The sequence below is a fragment of the Eurytemora carolleeae genome, unplaced genomic scaffold (assembly GCF_000591075.1).
Source record: "Eurytemora carolleeae unplaced genomic scaffold, Eaff_2.0 scaffold202, whole genome shotgun sequence".
Classification (NCBI taxonomy): Eukaryota; Metazoa; Arthropoda; class Copepoda; order Calanoida; family Temoridae; genus Eurytemora; species Eurytemora carolleeae.
Window position 1 is genome coordinate 107,673 of NW_019396233.1, and position 18,600 is coordinate 126,272.

Below are 18,600 nucleotides of genomic sequence, written 5' to 3' on the forward strand. Positions count from 1 at the left end.
AGAAAAAAAATCATGCTTCATTTTAAATTGCGCGGGAATTTAAATTTTAAAAAATCAAGTTGCCCTAAAACTATTTTTAAAATGTTCATCTATCGATTTCGTATTTCAAAGGAAAATAAGGCACTGATAAGGACGGTCATCATATAAGTGACCTCCTGTTTAGTTTGAAATGTCTAATTCACAATTTGATATTTTTTTTGGATTTATGCAGCATAGACAAGGGAAGAAAATTCAGAGAGCTTGTATAATTGTCAGTAAAAGGATGAAATGCTGAATGATACTGCTGTGAACCGGGTGATTACAGGACGAAATGCTGAATGATACTGCAGCTGTGAACCGGGCGATTACAGGACAAAATGCTGAATGATACTGCTGTGAACCGGGCGATTACAGGACAAAAGGCTGAATGATACTGCTGTGAATCGGGCGATTACAGGACAAAATGCTGAATGATACTGCTGTGAACCGGGCGATTACAGGACAAAATGCTGAATGATACTGCTGTGAATCGGGCAATTACAGGACAAAATGCTGAATGATGCTGCTGTGAACCGGGAGATTACAGGTCACCACTTGGAGTCACTTGAATTTTGTGAAGAGTTTCTTTGAATTTTATTTTTATCAAGTTTAAAATTTGTTTAATGAAACTTTAAATCTCCCAAGAGTTTCATGTCTCCAAACCTTGGAACAGACAGTGAAAACTTTAACTATTTTATTTAACTTCTCTTCCCATGTGTTTATATTAGATTCTAACTTTTTTACTCGTCATGCACAGACAACAGATTTTTAAATTTAATTATCTACAAGTTTAAAAGAATCCAAACGAAAGAGAGTCTGAATTTTTCTTTCCGCCCTTTTTCTACCATAAATTTTCCACAATGTTTTCTTAAAATACCTTAACAAATTTTTCACAGATTTCGATCATTTTGGGTCGAGTCGAGTGACCTTAAAAAATCGGTGTTCCCGATTTGACGCCTGTTGGCTAAAAACAGCGAAGCCATATTTACATGAAATGAGTTTTTTACTAAGTTCTTCGCTGTGACCTCTCATTGGTCAAATCATGGATGCTAAATATAAGAGAGAGCTAACACGGCGAGTTGAATTCAGTATGTCTATCTAAAAGTTCCAAGCACAGATCAATTAATCTGTTGCGAAATCATTGGAAAAAAATTGTCAAAGAAATGTTAAAGCAGAATTTATCAAAGAAATTTTGTAAACAAATTTTAGGCTAAAACTTTTTATTTTTTAAAGTAAATTTTGGACATAATTTTCTAAATGAAATTTTGAGAGATAAGAATGTGGTAATTCTGTGGTTTTTTGTTCCACCAATTACTTTCCTAGACTGTATTTGTTCTTAATCGGTAGGTTTAGTGCAAAGACACCTAACATTTTTTATTTTAACACAATTTTATTAAATAATAAGATTTTTACAATAAAGATGGTTGTACAATTCTCGATAAATCATGTATACTTCTTACATCCTAGAAAACCAAGGAAGTACACACTGACATGATTTTGTTGTTCAGTGGATTTCGAATACAAAAAAGTGGCAGTTGAGAACTTTTTCAAAAGCTATTTCATCAAAATTATATATTTGTTTTATATCCAAAAGAAAGTCTTTTGCAACGACTTTAATTCCAATTTCTGAACATCTCTATGTACTTTGTTTATAGCAGAGATAAGAGAGTTACAGAGATCGATTATCATCTAAAATATGCGATATTTTCCATAGCATGTTCTATTGTTACAAGTACTTTACATGACCAATCAGCAAACATCTGTATTCAGGGATATTTAAGGATCCTTAGGATACTAAACACAAAATGTTAAAAAAGACTGAATTCATAAATGTTATGTTTCATGTTTCAAATTGGAGTATTTCTTTAAAGTTGTAAAACTTAACCCCTGAATGGGTATTATGTTCAACAAGTGGACGTGAGATGGCACTCTAAAAACCTATTGTATAAACGTAGCATGTCGTGCCGGGTCAACTTAGGCCTACGTAGCCCACCCTGTGAAAGTAGATACGCAGTCTGGTATTCTCAACGGTATTCTGTGCTGCCTCCTTTTTACTATTTATTGGCCGAATAATACTGTTCATGGAGTTTGGACAAAGAGTATGAAATATAAGGGAGCTGGAAACGACAAGGCCCGCACTACCATATGATTATACATGCTTTTCAGGCGGTACTCCGTTTGAATAATAGATATTTGTCTGGTGTACAGATACCACGTACATGTATTTAGAATAGGTTATTGTATACATTGAACAGTGAAAAGGTAGGCTAAATAACGCCAAATGAACACATTTTTAAGATGCAAAAATATTCGCAATAGCAACATATATCTTTATAATATAAAAAATCGGTTTTATTAGATATGGTACATAAAAAAACAGCATTTAAAAAATTAAAAGGCGACCTTAAAAACTCTTTTTTTGACCCTCAATAAAAAAAAACTAAAATTACTTTTTTGACACTCCTGGCATATAATTTCTAGTTATTCACCAAATCAAAGTTTTATTTGAAGCTCAACTACTCTTAAGGAAAATAAGAATTACTGAAAATGTACAGACTATATTTAGGCGCTGAATATTTAAGTAGCTGCAACAAGATTGAAAATGTACAGACTATATTTAGGCGCTGAATATTTAAGTAGCTGCAACAAGATTGAAAAACTTCACCTTTTTCATACAGGAATAAATTCGCAAGGTTGGTTCCAAAAATAATTTTATTTAATTATTTATGAAACATGATGTTATCAGTTAAGTGTTGTGAATCTTATGATCAAGCATTGAACTCATGTGATTGTCAACACACCCTATAGGGATATATATATATATATATATATATATATATATATATGTATACCCTACAGGGATAATTTTAGTTAAGAAATCAATCATTGAAATTTACAATTTACAATTACAAATTTACATTGGATATTGAGATCAAATGTTCAAGATAAGTAATATCCACACAAAAGCTAAGATCTCTTATCGAAAGGATTCCTTGTTTTCCTTTGAAAATAATTCTATATTTTTATCTTTTTTAAATTCTAGGGCATATGAACTTGGTTCTTTCCTTAAAAAATCTCAAGATACTGGGTAGGTACTTAGACATATGTTTTTCATTCTCCTAACATGAACATATAATGGATTAGAAGTGGTTTTTTCTTTAAGTGACTCTCCATGTAAAGATTACAATGCCCGATTCACAACGGAACCTTTGATACCTTTTCTAGGGTTTGGCATGTTCCATTTTTTCAAACCGTTTCGTTAACAGTTAGTTCCTACCGTTTTAAATATAAAATCTCAGTTAGCCGTTATTTTTAGATGAAAAAAGAAAGTTTGTTTCGTTAACGGTATTTTGCCATTGATTTTTTTAGTTAACGATCTTAATTTGATTAACGGCGTTAACGGTACATGGTCAACTGTTATTTCAAAATTAAAGACGTTAACGGCGCGAACTCCATTTCGTTTTGTTTTCAACTGTAATTTTTTTTTCAAAAAACGGCTAATCCGCTTCGAAAACAATTTAAGAATTGACGGTTTTTGTCGTTTGTTAACGGACTCTTCTGTCTATTGTCGAAAACCTCCGTTTTGTTACGGAGCTTTGCTCCTCCCTGCCTTTATCTGATCAATGGTGTGGAAGATACCTTTGTTTCTTCTAGAACCAAAAGTTTTAAATTCTGATAACATGATGGGACACATGAAGTTACGCTCACAGTCCTTTTATATGCAGTGCTCGCTAATAATTTCTAAAATCATTAGAACTAGAACGATTTATAACAGGAATTAATATCAATTTATTTAACAGAAATATTTATAAAACTATTCAGTTTCAATAATGTACTGCAGGGTTCTTTTCTTTTCGTAATTGCAGTACACTTCGTAAAAGGTTGTTTTTATTTTTTTATTTAATTTTGTTTTGAAGTTAGAGGAGATTTTTTGTGTGAAACTCTGGAGTTAATTGATAAGGAATCATAAGAAAATCTGAAGTCAGCAAAAACTAATCAAATATATTTCAAAAAACTGAAATATTAATTTTTTTCAACAAATTGCAAAATACTTTATTTTTGTAAACAATATACAGTGATAGCCAGAAAATTCTGAACTAAGAAGACGACTTTAAGAATCAAGTTATAAATTTAAAAATACCATCGAGTATGAAACATAGCAATAATAGTGTAGTGTAAACAGACCCATTCACTGAATTAGTGATTTAAGTTTTTAGTTAAACTATTTGCTTTGTAACATCATCAAATACACTTAAGCATTGCTAAAATGTCGTCTTTTAATCCATTGTTTTTGGTTTTCACTGTAAACAAACCCCTAATTCTTGTAATTTGTTATCAATACTAAACCTTTTGTACGAATCAAAGATGGTTGTTAGTGTCAAATAACTCAATTTACTCTAGCTAGATCACTCTATATATATTTGTTAAACCCCTAAAATAACTTAAATTACCTAAAAGAAAGCTCGCAATTTCTATGAAGGATAAGAGAATAAAGAAAGTAGAATTAAGACTTGAAGAGTTCTGGAGTTCAGAAGAATATTATTTTCATGATCTGTATCAAATGCAGCTGGTGCAAAAGGTAAAAGGTGTTTCATTTAAATCGTCATAAAATCTTGAAAAAAAAGTTAGTGAGAATAAAGGCGAGTGTTCAAGAATTCAGCCAGGACGGGGGGGGGGGGCAAGATCATTGTTGAACCCTTCCTCTGAATGCATGCACCACGCATGATGGCTTTCCAAATATTGTAAGAGGTCTATTGTTATTGTATTTTGAAAAGTCTAGTCCTGAGAATCATGGAGTCAATTTTAATGTCGTCATTTCATTCCCATGTTTATTATGACACCCACTACACAATCTATAAACATTCCCATGTTTATTAGGACACACACTGCACAATCTATAAACATTCCCATGTTTATTAGGACACCCACTGCAAAATCTATAAATATTCCCATGTTTATTAGGACACTCATTGCAAAATCTTTAAATATTCTCATGTTTATTAGGACACCCACTGCAAAATGTATAAACATTTCCATGTTTATTAGGACACCCACTGCAAAATCTATAAATATTCCCATGTTTATTAGGACACCCACTGCACAATCTATAAACATTCCCATGTTTATTAGGACACCCACTTCAAAATCTATAAACATTCCCATGTTTATTAGGACACCCACTGGAAACATTCCCATGTTTATTAGGACACCCACTGCACAATCTATAAACATTCCCATGTTTATTAGGACACACACTGCACAATCTATTAACATTCCCATGTTTATTAGGACACCCACTGCAAAATCTATTAACATTCCCATGTTTATTAGGACACCCACTGCAAAATCTATAAACATCTTTCATATTTTTTGAGTCTCACTGTTTAGGAGTAAATCACTTTCTTTTTACAAAACAAGTAAATGGCCATTTTGTTGCTTGTTTTTCTTTAGGAGGCAAATTTACACTGAAAACTAAAGGAATTGAGTCTTTGCCCCTAATACCAATTTTCTAATACCTATATCTTTACAACCAGATGATGTAAACCTTTGATATTTCAAATCAAGATTATTTGATATAACAGAAGTCATAGGTTGTAAAGAGAAAGCAATTTAACAACCAGAGTTTGTGGTAAAGGTAACAAAATCATTTTTAAGATATTCATGTTAATATAGGGTCTGTTAAAATGATTATCTTAAAAATTATTTAAATTTTTTTTTTTAAATAAGTCAAGTTATGTTTTCAGTACTGTCCACTCCTCAGAAAAATAATGTTCCAGTTCAGGTAACTTATCATTTCATTTTTATTTTCATTGTTCTTCATTTATTAGACTATTTTATTATTTATATCTTTTTTTGTTTTAAACTGATAAAGATGTTCTAAGGTGTTAAATACATTAATAGAAATATTTATACTTTTTTGTTTTAGATTAAACAATTATTTTATCATTTATATTTTTTTATGTTTTATGTTGATAAATATTTTCCAGCAAAGAAGTGATGCAAAATGTTCTTTTCTTGGCTGATTTCAAATATCTTTCAGGAATGGCATTTTTTATTTTCCTGGTCTATTTTATAATAATTTTTTATTTTCCTGGTCTATTTTATAATAATTTTTTAAAAAATCTAAATTAATTATAAAATTATTTTTCTTTCTGTGTATTAACACACATTTTCTGAAAAAGGCTTGTTGGTAAAAAATGAAAGGGAGTATAGGTCAAACCCAATTTGAATTCAATATCTAATGTAACAATCTTTTTTTATCTGTGGTTTTAGAATTGTAAAAAAAAATTTGTCGTTCAGAGCAAGTTAGTCCAAACCGGCCCCGTCGCTGGAATTTTGCATTTAAATCTTAAGTTTTTTTTCCAAGAACACTCTCTTTAATTGTGAAAAATTTAAAACCGTGTTTTACAAATAGAACCCCACACATTACTAATTTTTGGAATTATCATTTTAACATAAATGTTACAGATAAAAAAGCAAAAACCATTGAAAATATTTAATCTTTACAATATATTTGTTTGTATTTCTTTTTTGGCCAAATCTATGACAGGATAAATGGTAAACACATAATTTACTTTAACACAACCTCAAATACACCGTAGCTTTCTTAACCCTATCCTTGCTAGGCTTCAAAATTGGTAAACGCCGGGGGGGGGGGGGTCAACTTGTCCTCCTCTAAATCCCATGTTTGATGTCCGAATATAACAAATGATACGCATTTAAGAATCCGAATTTTTTGTTGCAAATGTGCAATAATTAAATTTTTTTTGCAAATCTGCAGATAGTAAAAATGCTTTAAAAAAGGTCCAAAAAATCAATTATACATTTTTTCCATGCAATAAAATTCCCACAACCTCTATTTTTCATTAATAACTTAATTTTGTATGTTTTTGTAATTTATCATAAATGAATAATTACTTACTTACGTAATACTTACAATTTCATAGATTTGTGCAAAATTTAAAACCTGATGTGTAATAAGAAAAAACTAAAATGTTCAAAAAATGTGCAAAATTTATTTTGCGAAATTGTGTAATCTGCTTCCTTATATTATGGATTTCAACTTTTGCTGAAATAAAATGTCAACAAAAGATTTACATTTGTGGGGAGGAGACTTCTATGAGGATGGATTAAATCAGCTTCTAGAACAGGTGTTCATTCATTCAACACAACAAAACTAAGTTTATATTTTCTCAAAATCTTATTTACAAGGATTTTATGACACTTTTGAAGTCTCCATTTCAGATCGATTTCAAATTTTCGCTTATTTCTTTGTTTAAATTTGTGAATTTATAAAAAAATATTTCGACATTTTTTTTTTTCTGGGGTCATGTTAGTTGACTTAAAAATATTGGGCTCAATCGGTTCAGTCATTTTGACGTTTATTGGATAAAAACGGACACACAGACAACAGAAAAGCAAAGTATATAGATAGATGTAATGTTCTATATGAATTTCATAAAATGTTGAAATGAATTTTTTTTATATTATTAGCAAAATGTTCTATATGAATGAGTGTTGAAATGAAACTTAACATTTTGTTGATATTATTTAGTTTTCAACAGCAACAAAAAAATTTATTTTCTTAAAATCTTATTTACGTAACTTTTAGTATTTCTATGCGGAAAATTTTGAAATAAACCGAAATATATGTTGAATTAATTAAGTTATACAATAACAAAAAAATAAATTTTCTTAAAATCTATTTCTGTAACTTCATATTGTATCGGGATTTTTTTTTGCAAATATCAGAAATAAATTTAAATTAAAAAATATAGTAAATTTTTATAAAATCGAAGATTAACCAAAGAAGCTTTTTTAAAAACTTTAAGGAAAAAATGTAATAATTATTTTTTTAGATAGGACCACAGTTGATTATACTTTACCTCATTCATACTGAGAATATGGATAAATCAGCGATCATTTTGATATCCAGGTATGTGATATTTAGGTTTATAATTTTTATATCTTGGAACAAATATAACTTTGATGTCCATGTATAAAACTTTTTTTTTCAATTCTTATATTTATATATATATATATATATTTATAAATCAGTGTGAAATAATAGATAAACGCAAATTTAACTGCAGTTTGGTTCCTATCCCAATAAGCTGCAGACTTTCAATCCCACTTTGACCTATTTAACATGATTTTTTCACATTTTTTTGTATTCTATTTTATTGTAGGCATATGCATTTTAAATTAAAAAAGAATACCAAGAACCAAGAAGTCTGGGTCAATCCATATGAAATCAGCAACCCCCGAGTAGGCACCATCTTCCAGTTTTGTCAAACTTAAATATGGAAAGACCTATGTCAGACATTATATAAATAGAAATTTTAAGACTCTGTTGACCTCCGGGTGCGGAGCACAGGTCAATAAAATTTTGACCTCTGCAAAGAGTTTGCTCTTTTCAATTTACCATGACTTTTTTGCTATTTGAGATATCGGCCTCATTTAAACATTAAATATGTAATGAATATTTATTTGTTTTTTTTTCATAAAATAATCGATAAAATTAATTTGAACATTTGATATTTTGAAATAAAAACTTGTTCCTAAAAAAGAGACATAGTATACTTTGTTTTTTTGTTAAGTTCACACAAAACACTCTTTTATATGTTGAGAAATACTGTAAAAATCCCATGCTTGAGAAATTATCGGTTCAGAAGATATGCACGGTTATGTGACTCACCGGTTTTCAGTGATTTCTGCCCAACCAGCAGAGATAAATAGCTCGCTAAAATAAGAATAAATCTGTATCACATGATCTTCCTTAAATTCATAGATAAAGTTTCTTAATATGTTAAGAATACACTATCAAAACTTTGAGAGTAAGAACCGATTGGTTCAGAAGCTATTTCAGTTTTTATGATCGTATCAGTGATTTCTGCCCAACCAGCAGAGATAAATAGCTCGCTAAAATAAGAATAAATCTGTATCACATGATCTTCCTTAAATTCATAGATAAAGTTTCTTAATATGTTAAGAATACACTATCAAAACTTTGAGAGTAAGAACCGATTGGTTCAGAAGCTATTTCAGTTTTTATGATCGTATCAGTGATTTCTGCCCAACCAGCAGAGATAAATAGCTCGCTAAAATAAGAATAAATCTGTATCACATGATCTTCCTTAAATTCATAGATAAAGTTTCTTAATATGTTAAGAATACACTATCAAAAATTTTTAGATTAAGAACTGATTAGTTCAGAAGCTATTTCAGTTTTTATGATCGTATTTTGTAATACTTATGGTTCACTATGGACATGTTACTTTCGGTTCAACCTAGACAAGATACTTTCTGCTCAACCTTGACAGAATACTTTTGGTTCATCCTATAAAGGATTTTGTCTGACATATTATTAATTTTAGAGTCTGTCCGAATCTTCAAACTCTTGGTTTATACAATTGTGAGCTTCAAGAAGATATGCATCAGGTGTTAAACACAGTAATATTTAAAATAATCAAAAAATATTAGTTCACCCCAACACCTCCGGGCTTAAAAGAGGGACTGAGCTGCAACTGGCTTAATCATGCAGACAAATATGGTAAAATACTCGAGTTTTTGCTGGGGTAAAAATCTGAGCAAAATATTATTAATTCAGTTCAACTTTTCTCAAGAATTAAGAGAGAATTGGGTGAGAAGTCAAAAGTTTAGTTTGAAATATCTTTAATGACTTGTTTTTGATAGGTTTGAAAACTGAGTTTGAGAAAGGTTTTTAAACAGGCTTAAATCAAACTTTAAAAATAGTTTTAAAAACAGGTTCAAGAACAGGTTAAAAACAGGTTTTAAAACATGTTATTGAACAGTATCTAAAAAGGTTTAAAAACAAACTTTTTCAGGATGACCATGAAGGAGAAGACGTTGATCCGTTTGGACCCAGGTAAAAAATATATGGATCCGTTTAAACTCGGACACTAAAGCCATTATGCAAAATTTGCTGTTGCAAAGAGTTTATCCACGTATAAATGTCCATTATTAAAACGTTAATAATTAAAACATTGCATACCAAACCGATTAATATAAGTTTGCCCGTGATACAGTCGACTGATACAAAATGTTCAAATTATAATTTTTCCTAGAGACATAACAAGAAAGACCCAGAATTAATTTACAGTTTATAGTTTACAGGTAATTTCAAACGCACACTAAAGGCAGACCACCTATTGGAATTGGCAGGACTTGGAATATTTTTAAACCATATTTTAAAAAACTAGATTGTAAAGTTGTCTAATTAATGCCGGGTCTTTCTATAATTACACCTATAATTACATTTACTAAAATTTACATTTCTTAAACTTCAGTCTTAATTAACCCAACATAATGTATAATTTTTAACTGTTTAGATTTTGTAGTTAGTACAGTAAAGAATTCAAGGTGTTTTGTTAGATGTTTGTAGTTGTACAGTCAAGAATTCAAAGTTTTTTTTGAAATGTTAAGTAGCTGTATAGTCAAGAATTCAAGGTTTTTTGTAAGATGTTTTGTAGCTGTATAGTCAAGAGTTCAAGGTTTTTTTTTGTTAGATGTTTTGTAGTTGCTTAGTCAAGAACTCAAGGTTTTTTGTTAGATGTTTTGTAGTTGCTTAGTCAAGAACTCAAGGTTTTTTGTTAGATGTTTTGTAGTTGCTTAGTCAAGAACTCAAGGTTTTTTGTTAGATGTTTTGTAGTTGCTTAGTCAAGAACTCAAGGTTTTTTTGTTAGATGTTTTGTAGCTGCATAGCCAAGAACTCAAGGTTTTTTGTTACATGCTTTGTAGCTGTATAGTGAAGAATTCAAGGTGTTTTGTTAGATGGCTTGTAGCTGTACAGTCAAGAACTCGAGGTTTTTTTGTTAGATGTTTTGTAGCTATATAGTCAAGAACTCAAGGTTTTTTGTTAGATGTTTTGTAGCTATATAGTCAATAATTCAAGGTTTTTTGTTAGATGTTTTGTATCTGTATAGTGTAGTCAAGAGTTCAAGGTTTTTTTTGTTAGATGTTAAGTAGCAGTCCACTATTTGTATCATCGAGGTTAATTGATGTTTGTATAACAAGTTCAGAATTGTCTCCTCCTTTTTAGGACAAAATTCTATGACTTTTGTTTCTTTTGGACGTATTCACTGGTTAAAATTAGGACATTTTCCTACTTATTTGATTATTATTTTGTGACATCTGTATATTTCTTGGATCTAGGAATACAGGGGGATTTAGAGAATTTGGGTACAAAGAGCCTCAAATGGAACCATTATTAGAGGTATTCGATTTTTAAAATCATATATATATAAATATATATATATCAATGATGAAAAAGTTATGTATGTGTTGTTGTTTTGTGGTAATACCGTTTATTCCATAACGTTCTGCATATTGTTTATTTATATTTATCTAAACTTACTGCAAAATGTTTTTTTATGTGTAAGTAAGCGTACTGCAAATTGTTTGTTTATGTTTAAGTAAGCGTACTGCATATTGTTTGTTTATGTTTAGGTATGCTTACTGCATATTGTTTGCTTATGTTTAGGTATGCTTACTACATAATGTTTGTTTATGTTTAGATAAGCGTACTGCATATTGTTTGTTTATGTTTAGATAAGCTAATGTTTGTTTATGTTTAGATAAGCGTACTGCATATTGTTTGTTTATGTTTAGATAAGCGTACTGCATATTGTTTGTTTATGTTTAGATAAGCGTACTGCATATTGTTTGTTTATGTTTAGATAAGCGTACTGCATATTGTTTGTTTATGTTTAGATAAGCGTACTGCATATTGTTTGTTTATGTTTAGATAAGCGTACTGCATATTGTTAGCCAATGTCCTGAATCTATTTTTCTTCTTCTCCTCTCCTCAACATTAAACGTAGAAGAAGGTAGAATTTTCAACCTTAAAGGATGTTACATAATCTCGACACTGCTAATCAGCACCAAGGTTGTAATGCAAGGAGATGTACGCATCTTTTGTACTGCAGTGTACTGTCTCTGGGCGGTAATGTAAACACAAGACGGATGTCGAAGCCTGACATGGGATCCATCTTTCACAAAAAAATCAATGAAATATTCTGGTCATAGAAAACTTTATTTGAATTATCAAAATTATCAGAATTTAATGCTTTAAACCCCCTCGGATACTAAAAGAACAATATTGCATTAATTATTGTTTACAAATTCAGCCCAGAGAGAACTGGTTTCAGTATGTCCGCAGAGTATATGCAGCTGCAATTATTTTTCCTTGCATTCCATCCTTGATCAGCACCAACTCCTCTCAACTCAGATCTGTGATAGGGTCTGGACATAGCACTGGTGGGAATCAAGGAGTATGAAATAGAAGGGAGATACAACTGACGTGGCCCGCCCTTTCATATGATTATGCATGCTTTGCAGACTCCAATTGTACTCCATTTGTATAAGAAATATTTATAATAGGTTATTGTATACGCGGTAATTGTACATCAGACAAATATTTCTTATTCAAATGAATTACCGTCTGCAAAGCATGTCAGCGGGCCGCGTCAGTTGTATCTCCCTTCTATTTCATACTCCTTGGTGGGAATGCATACACTCTAATTTGATTGTAACTACATTAGACAGAATCAGAAAATACAGGGATTTAATCCTAAATCTCAGCAGTCAAATTTTAATTTTGAAATTTGTATCCACGAACCCTTTTCTCTCTACCCTTAGTAGATATTCTGAATTGAGTTTAAAGTAAATTGCAGTGCGGTATTTGTTTATCATAAATTAGTTTAGTTCAAAGCTTTAAACTTCAACCAGCTCTATGTGTGTTTCCCGTTTACTTTGAAACTAATATCCATAGGTTTAAACCAGTGTGAAATAAGTGATTTAGACGATTTTTTTTATTTTTGGGTTTTCATAATCATACCATGCAAACTGTATTAAAGGACTTTTTAACCTAATGGATACAAGCATTACAAAATTTAATTCCTTGCACCACGCAACATTAGCATGAAACTTTAAAGAGTTTTATCTAGAGTATTTCTAAAATTTAAATATAAATTTTTATTTATTACGCTTTAAAAATATTAAGTTGCTGATTTGTTTTCAAAATTACAATCAATTATTTTGTTGGAATTTGATCTTTTTGTGCAAAAGAATGAAGAAAAAGGAAAATTCACAGTATTTCATAGAGATTACTGTAGCCTTCTAAAATCTAATTAACTAGGCTTTAAGGGAGCTTCGCGACCATTTTCTATTTAAATTGTGAACATGTTCTTTTTGTTTACATTTTAAAACAAAGAAGAAAATTTTTTTTAATTCGCGGATTTTCAAGAATTTAAATTTTTTTACAAAATTTAAAACCTTTAAAACACATTTTTTCATATATAGATTACTTTTCAAGAATTTGCCTCAACGGATTTTCTATTAAATTCTCGTCAACTATAAACCTATTCCAATTAAACTCATGATGAAAAAAAAGTTTATAGTAAAAATTGTTAAAACACTTTCCGTAAGTCTGATTCACAGAAATACCCTAAATGCTTTGTCTGCTCAAAAATTAATGAAATATCCATGTTTATCTCCTTAAAAACAATATTAATCAAATAAAGGTTTAAATGATACCGTTGTAAATCAGACATGGCTCTGTTTTAACGAAGAGTTACTTGTAATTACAAGGATAGTCATTTTAAAGCTATAACAGAAACTTAGTCCATGAACATAAGACACTCGCACAGCAAATGTGAAAGGTAAACAGACTTAACTGAATTTAAGTGATAGACATTATAATTTTGTTAATTTCCTAGAATACGATTTTTGGACCCCCNAATATCTGTGAAATTGTATACTAGAACGAACACTTTAGTTTTACTGATATCTACATATCTCCTCTCTTGCAGTAAAAACTGGAATCCATTGCAAAATATCAGATGCAACAATCAACAAACTACTTCAACAAAATAGCCTTCGTCATCTCCAGGTTAAAAAGACATATTATTAAAGGGACTGTAAGTGACCCTCCATGCTAAGCTGGCAATGCCCAATTTACAACAGTAGCCTTGAAACCTTTTGTTGATTAAGTATGTATTGGATATCAATGTTTTTTTCTTTTACATGTCTATTTTCATTTGCGGGTTATCTGCGAAAGTGACTTGCGCATGCCTTCTTAATAAGAAACAACGGAGTAACTCACAGAAATAAACTCTTATTGAGTCAGTAAACCGACGGTATCTTCCACATTCTTATCAGATTATGGTTTCATGGGTAGGATGTAAATATGGCATTGTCATCTTTGCATCTTAAAAATACGCTTGCAGTCCCTTTAACGGGACTCTCGATCTAATTTCAAGTGACCTTTATTTTTATGCGTTCTACAAGCCCAATTCGCGCACAAAAATACGCGTCAATACGATGTGAGATATCGTCGTTTACTGTATTGAAAATGTTTCAATTCTCTCCATTCTTTTGTTGTCTTTGTTGCCTTAATTAACAAGTCGCTTATTTAGAGAACCACATTTGAAAGTAATTAATTTTCGGATAAAAACCCTTTTTTTCCCGTCAGGACATTTGTTGGAAAATGTACGCCAGATTCTGACGTGTGTATTTAGCTTCATCAACTGCACTGATCATTGTTATTAGGTGCAGTACGTGGAAAAGGGATATGAAAATAAACCAAAATATCTGGGGGTGGGTGGGGTGATTTTAATCATGGTCTATTTGGGTTATAAAAAGAATTGTAACCTTTTCTTCAACTTAATCTTTCATGATAAATTGGTAAATGAAGACGACTTTTCATAAACATATAGTGCTTCTTGAAAAAAGATTGCACATTAGAAAAGGTCGTCTTCACTTCAACATTAGTGTATATTTAAGAAAAGCCATCAATGTTTACCATTCAATTTTGGGAAGAACTGTTTATTTAATAAAAGTCGTCTTTATTTTCCACTTTATTTTAGAGAGCACTGAATATTAATGAAAATCATCATAAATTTCATATAATAAATATACAGTACTCTTCAAAATAATATATATATTCAAAATAAATGAAGACAGCTTGATAAAAAATATACAGTGCTTCTTAAAAATAAAATTTCTCTCTTCCTTTCTTTTCTTCTTTTTTCCGTTTTTCCTTTCTTCCATTCTTTCTCTTTCTTCCAATCTTTCTCTTATTTCTTCTTTCCATCTTTCCTTGCTTTCTCTTCTTTCTTCCTCTTCCTTTTTTTCGTTCTTCCATTTTTACTATCTTTCCTTTCATTTACTCTTTCATTTTCTCTTTCATTTCTTTCTTCTAATCTCTCTTCCTTCCTCCCCTTTTTTCTTTAATTTCCTTCCTATTCTCCCTTTGGTCCTTCCTATCTTTCTTTTTTCTTTCATTCTTTAACATATTTCTCATCCTTCAGTTTTTTTTCTCTTGGATTGTGGTTGAGAGAACTCTCCTGAAGTTAGTTCACCATGCTTTATTTCGGTGAATTCCACTTCTCTTTTAAATCGTTTGAGCGCCTGGTTGGCATTGATTAAAATTGCCATTAAAGGCCTCAAGACTGTTGTTAGTTGTGCTGGTGTGTGTTTGTTAACTACGTGAAACATACACCACATATCAATGGGAAATACAGGCCGTTTAACTCTTCCATTTCTGGCTTTTTTTTCCCTATATATGTAGCCTTAAAATATGTGAAGAAGGACGACATTTCGTTTAAAACGTTATTTTGGCATATTCCTTGATAATATCGGTATAAACATCTAGTACAAATCCAGGTGGGACAAACACCAACGTTTTCACTAGCTCAAATGTGTTTTGGGTGTGCCCATTTTGTCTGTAACTAGAATATTTCTTCATAATGTTTTTGAAAAGGTTGGTTTGGAAATGGTAGAGGCATCCTGTCACTTTTACCCCTGGATAAACCTTTCGCAGAGCATTCCTGGTGGCCAACTCAAAATCGATAATAACTTGAACTGGTTTTTTTTCAGAATGCTTTGAATAACCCAAATAGACCATGATTAAAATCACCCCCACCCACCCCCAGATATTTTGGTTTATTTTCATATCCCTTTTCTACGTACTGCACCTAATAATAACAATGATCAGTGCAGTTGATGAAGCTAAATACACACGTCAGAATCTGGCGTACATTTTCCAACAAATGTCTTGACGGGCTTTTTTTTGCCGTGACTACCTTTAACTTTTCAAAGGTGAACAGGGTACAGGGTGCAACAGGAAAGCAATTTTTCAAAATAAAGGACATTTGAAATATATCGCCAGTCAGTTTAATATAAAAAAATCACATTTTAAATTATGAATAATTAAGGTATTTTATTCTCACACAGTCATTTCTATAATTTTTATTGTCAAATTAAACTATAAACAGTGAGAACCAGAAAACTAGGACAATTACTTTTAAACAAAAGTTACGAACATAAGTTACTACAATTGTGTGTTGTAAACATTTCGCTTAAAAGCGCTTTAGTAACCAATAAGTTACTAGTAAAACTATTTAGTTTATAACAACATCAACTGTCATTAGGTATTGCTTTAATGTCGTCTTCCGTTTCCACAGTTTTCTGGTTCTCACTGTATTGTATCTAGAGCTTATCAATACCTGGAAATGAAACACTGACTTACCGGTCAATCTGGTCTCTTCTTTATACCTGTACAAAGGAACACGAATAATAATAATAATAATAATAATAATAATAATAATAATAATAATAATAATAATAATAATTATGATAATCATGCTAAATTACGCTAAATATGCACAATTAGTTTTACTGAATAAAAAAATGGTGTCTTTAAGTTAAAATATCTAAGAGACCTAGATTACTGGACAAAATTATCTATAAAAGAGGTAAATTAAACTTCACAAATTTACTGAATTATACTTTACAAATTTACTGAAAAATACATTAATTTACAAACTTACCGAAAAAAAAGACATTAAATTACAAACCTAACAAAATTTACTAAATTACTAAAAAAATACAGTTACTTACAAAGTTACCGCAAAAATGCAGTAAACTACAAACTTCCTGAAAAGAATACATGAATTTACAAACTTACGAAAAAAATTACGTTTATATCCAAACCTAGTGAGAACAAAATTTATTTACATACCGCTTTTAGTAACAGATGAAAAAGGAGGAAAAATTTTGTTGTTTCATCTTTTTTTATCATTATTATTGTAATCCCTGTTAAAAGATCCATAATTCCTTTACTTTTTACAGGTAATAACTACTAAAAATGAAATAAAAAACTAAGTAAAATAACTGAAGATGTATTTGAAGCACTAGTAGTTTTCAATGAAAGGAATTTAATTATTTTATTTTTATTCATGAATTTTGAGGGTTTCTCAAAATTTAATAGAATTTGAAAAAAATGTTCTCTCAATTATTAAGATGTTGAAACCTTTTGATTCATGATTTGAACCCTTCTCAGGCTGGTTTACCCAAATTAATCGAGGGGGGGGGTCCCACGCATTTGTATGCCGATTCCATGCTTTCGCCCCTGATCCAATCAGGGTTCAGTCATGTGTTTAGTGTCTATTCTGAACCAATGGAAAAAGAATGGCGGCAACATCTATCTTTCTAGCTATCTAGAACCCCCCCCCCCCTCATTTTCCTTATTGTGATGTAAATCTATAACATTTGAAACATTTGCTAAAAAATGCAAATTTGCAAAATTTCAAATATTTATTGAATTATCAAGTTTTTAAGAAAAAATGTGCGAAAACAAAAGGTGCATAAAATATGATAATTTAAACATTTTTGAAAATGTTTGCAAAATTTTTCAAAAAAATTTTTTAAAATTAAACCCCCGAATTAAACACTTTTCTAGATAAAACAATTGCAATATTTGTTTTAAAATACTGAGAAAAAGGCTAAAAGCTTATCGTTATGCACTCTTTTAATGAAGAGTGAATGCTTGAAATTTCGTTTACAGTCCCTTTAACTTGTCACTTTACGAAGGTTACATCAATATCTGAATGGATTGTTGAGAACAACTTCAAACTAGATATTGGACAAAGGTATGTTACAATATATTATATATTATTCGGGGTCTCTCTGAAAAAAAGTATGTTAAACCTTATTTCGTTTTATCAATGATGTTTCAATAAATCAATTGAAAAATCTACGGTTCCATGTTTTTACAAAAGAATGGACTAAATTGGATTAACTAATTCCAAATTTTTTCTTTTAGATGGCAGAATAATTTACAAGTTTTACAAATTTTACAAAAAATTCTACTTGAACATAGTGTTAATTTTTTAATCCAACTATCTTTGCCACAAAACCATTTTGGCATTTCAACATGATCGATGTAGGAAAGAAAATGAGTTTTTGCCACAAACCCGGATTTTCTAATCCCAATATCTTTGCAATTCAATGTCGGAGACCTTTGATTTTTCAAACTGTGAATTGTTTTAGATCGTGTAATGATAGTTTATAATATTTAAGGTTTATGCCATCAGTTTGCAAAAATACAGGGATTAGAAAATCAGAATTTGTGGCAAAACCTCAGTTCCTTTATAGATATTTTAATTGTTATTTCAGTTTTCTTTTACAAATTAAAAACATATTTTGCTTTTCTTTAGTTAAAATAATTGTCTATTTGTTAACAAAACTTTCCATTAGATAACCAGAATTGTTAGTAAG

At 30.4% G+C, this 18,600-nt stretch overlaps 1 protein-coding gene across 2 annotated transcripts in view; it reads left to right on the forward strand.

The window, feature by feature from the left end:
- LOC111698835 (uncharacterized) overlaps positions 1-18,600 on the forward strand; it is a 28,855-nt gene that overhangs the window by 9,087 nt on the left and 1,168 nt on the right. Inside the window, exons 11-26 of one of the 2 annotated variants that reach the window (XM_023469284.1) lie at positions 2,640-2,711; positions 3,062-3,106; positions 3,936-3,979; positions 4,499-4,597; positions 5,763-5,800; positions 6,006-6,058; positions 7,111-7,169; positions 7,878-7,954; positions 9,396-9,459; positions 9,867-9,907; positions 11,194-11,254; positions 11,786-11,867; positions 13,851-13,930; positions 16,535-16,606; positions 16,746-16,796; positions 17,914-17,972. In XM_023469284.1, the coding sequence (XP_023325052.1) occupies positions 2,640-2,711; positions 3,062-3,106; positions 3,936-3,979; positions 4,499-4,597; positions 5,763-5,800; positions 6,006-6,058; positions 7,111-7,169; positions 7,878-7,954; positions 9,396-9,459; positions 9,867-9,907; positions 11,194-11,254; positions 11,786-11,867; positions 13,851-13,930; positions 16,535-16,606; positions 16,746-16,796; positions 17,914-17,972 (997 nt within the window). Of the gene's footprint in view, positions 1-2,639; positions 2,712-3,061; positions 3,107-3,935; positions 3,980-4,498; positions 4,598-5,762; positions 5,801-6,005; positions 6,059-7,110; positions 7,170-7,877; positions 7,955-9,395; positions 9,460-9,866; positions 9,908-11,193; positions 11,255-11,785; positions 11,868-13,850; positions 13,931-16,534; positions 16,607-16,745; positions 16,797-17,913; positions 17,973-18,600 lie in introns of those variants that run through there. The other variant, XM_023469285.1, reaches the window with a different exon arrangement.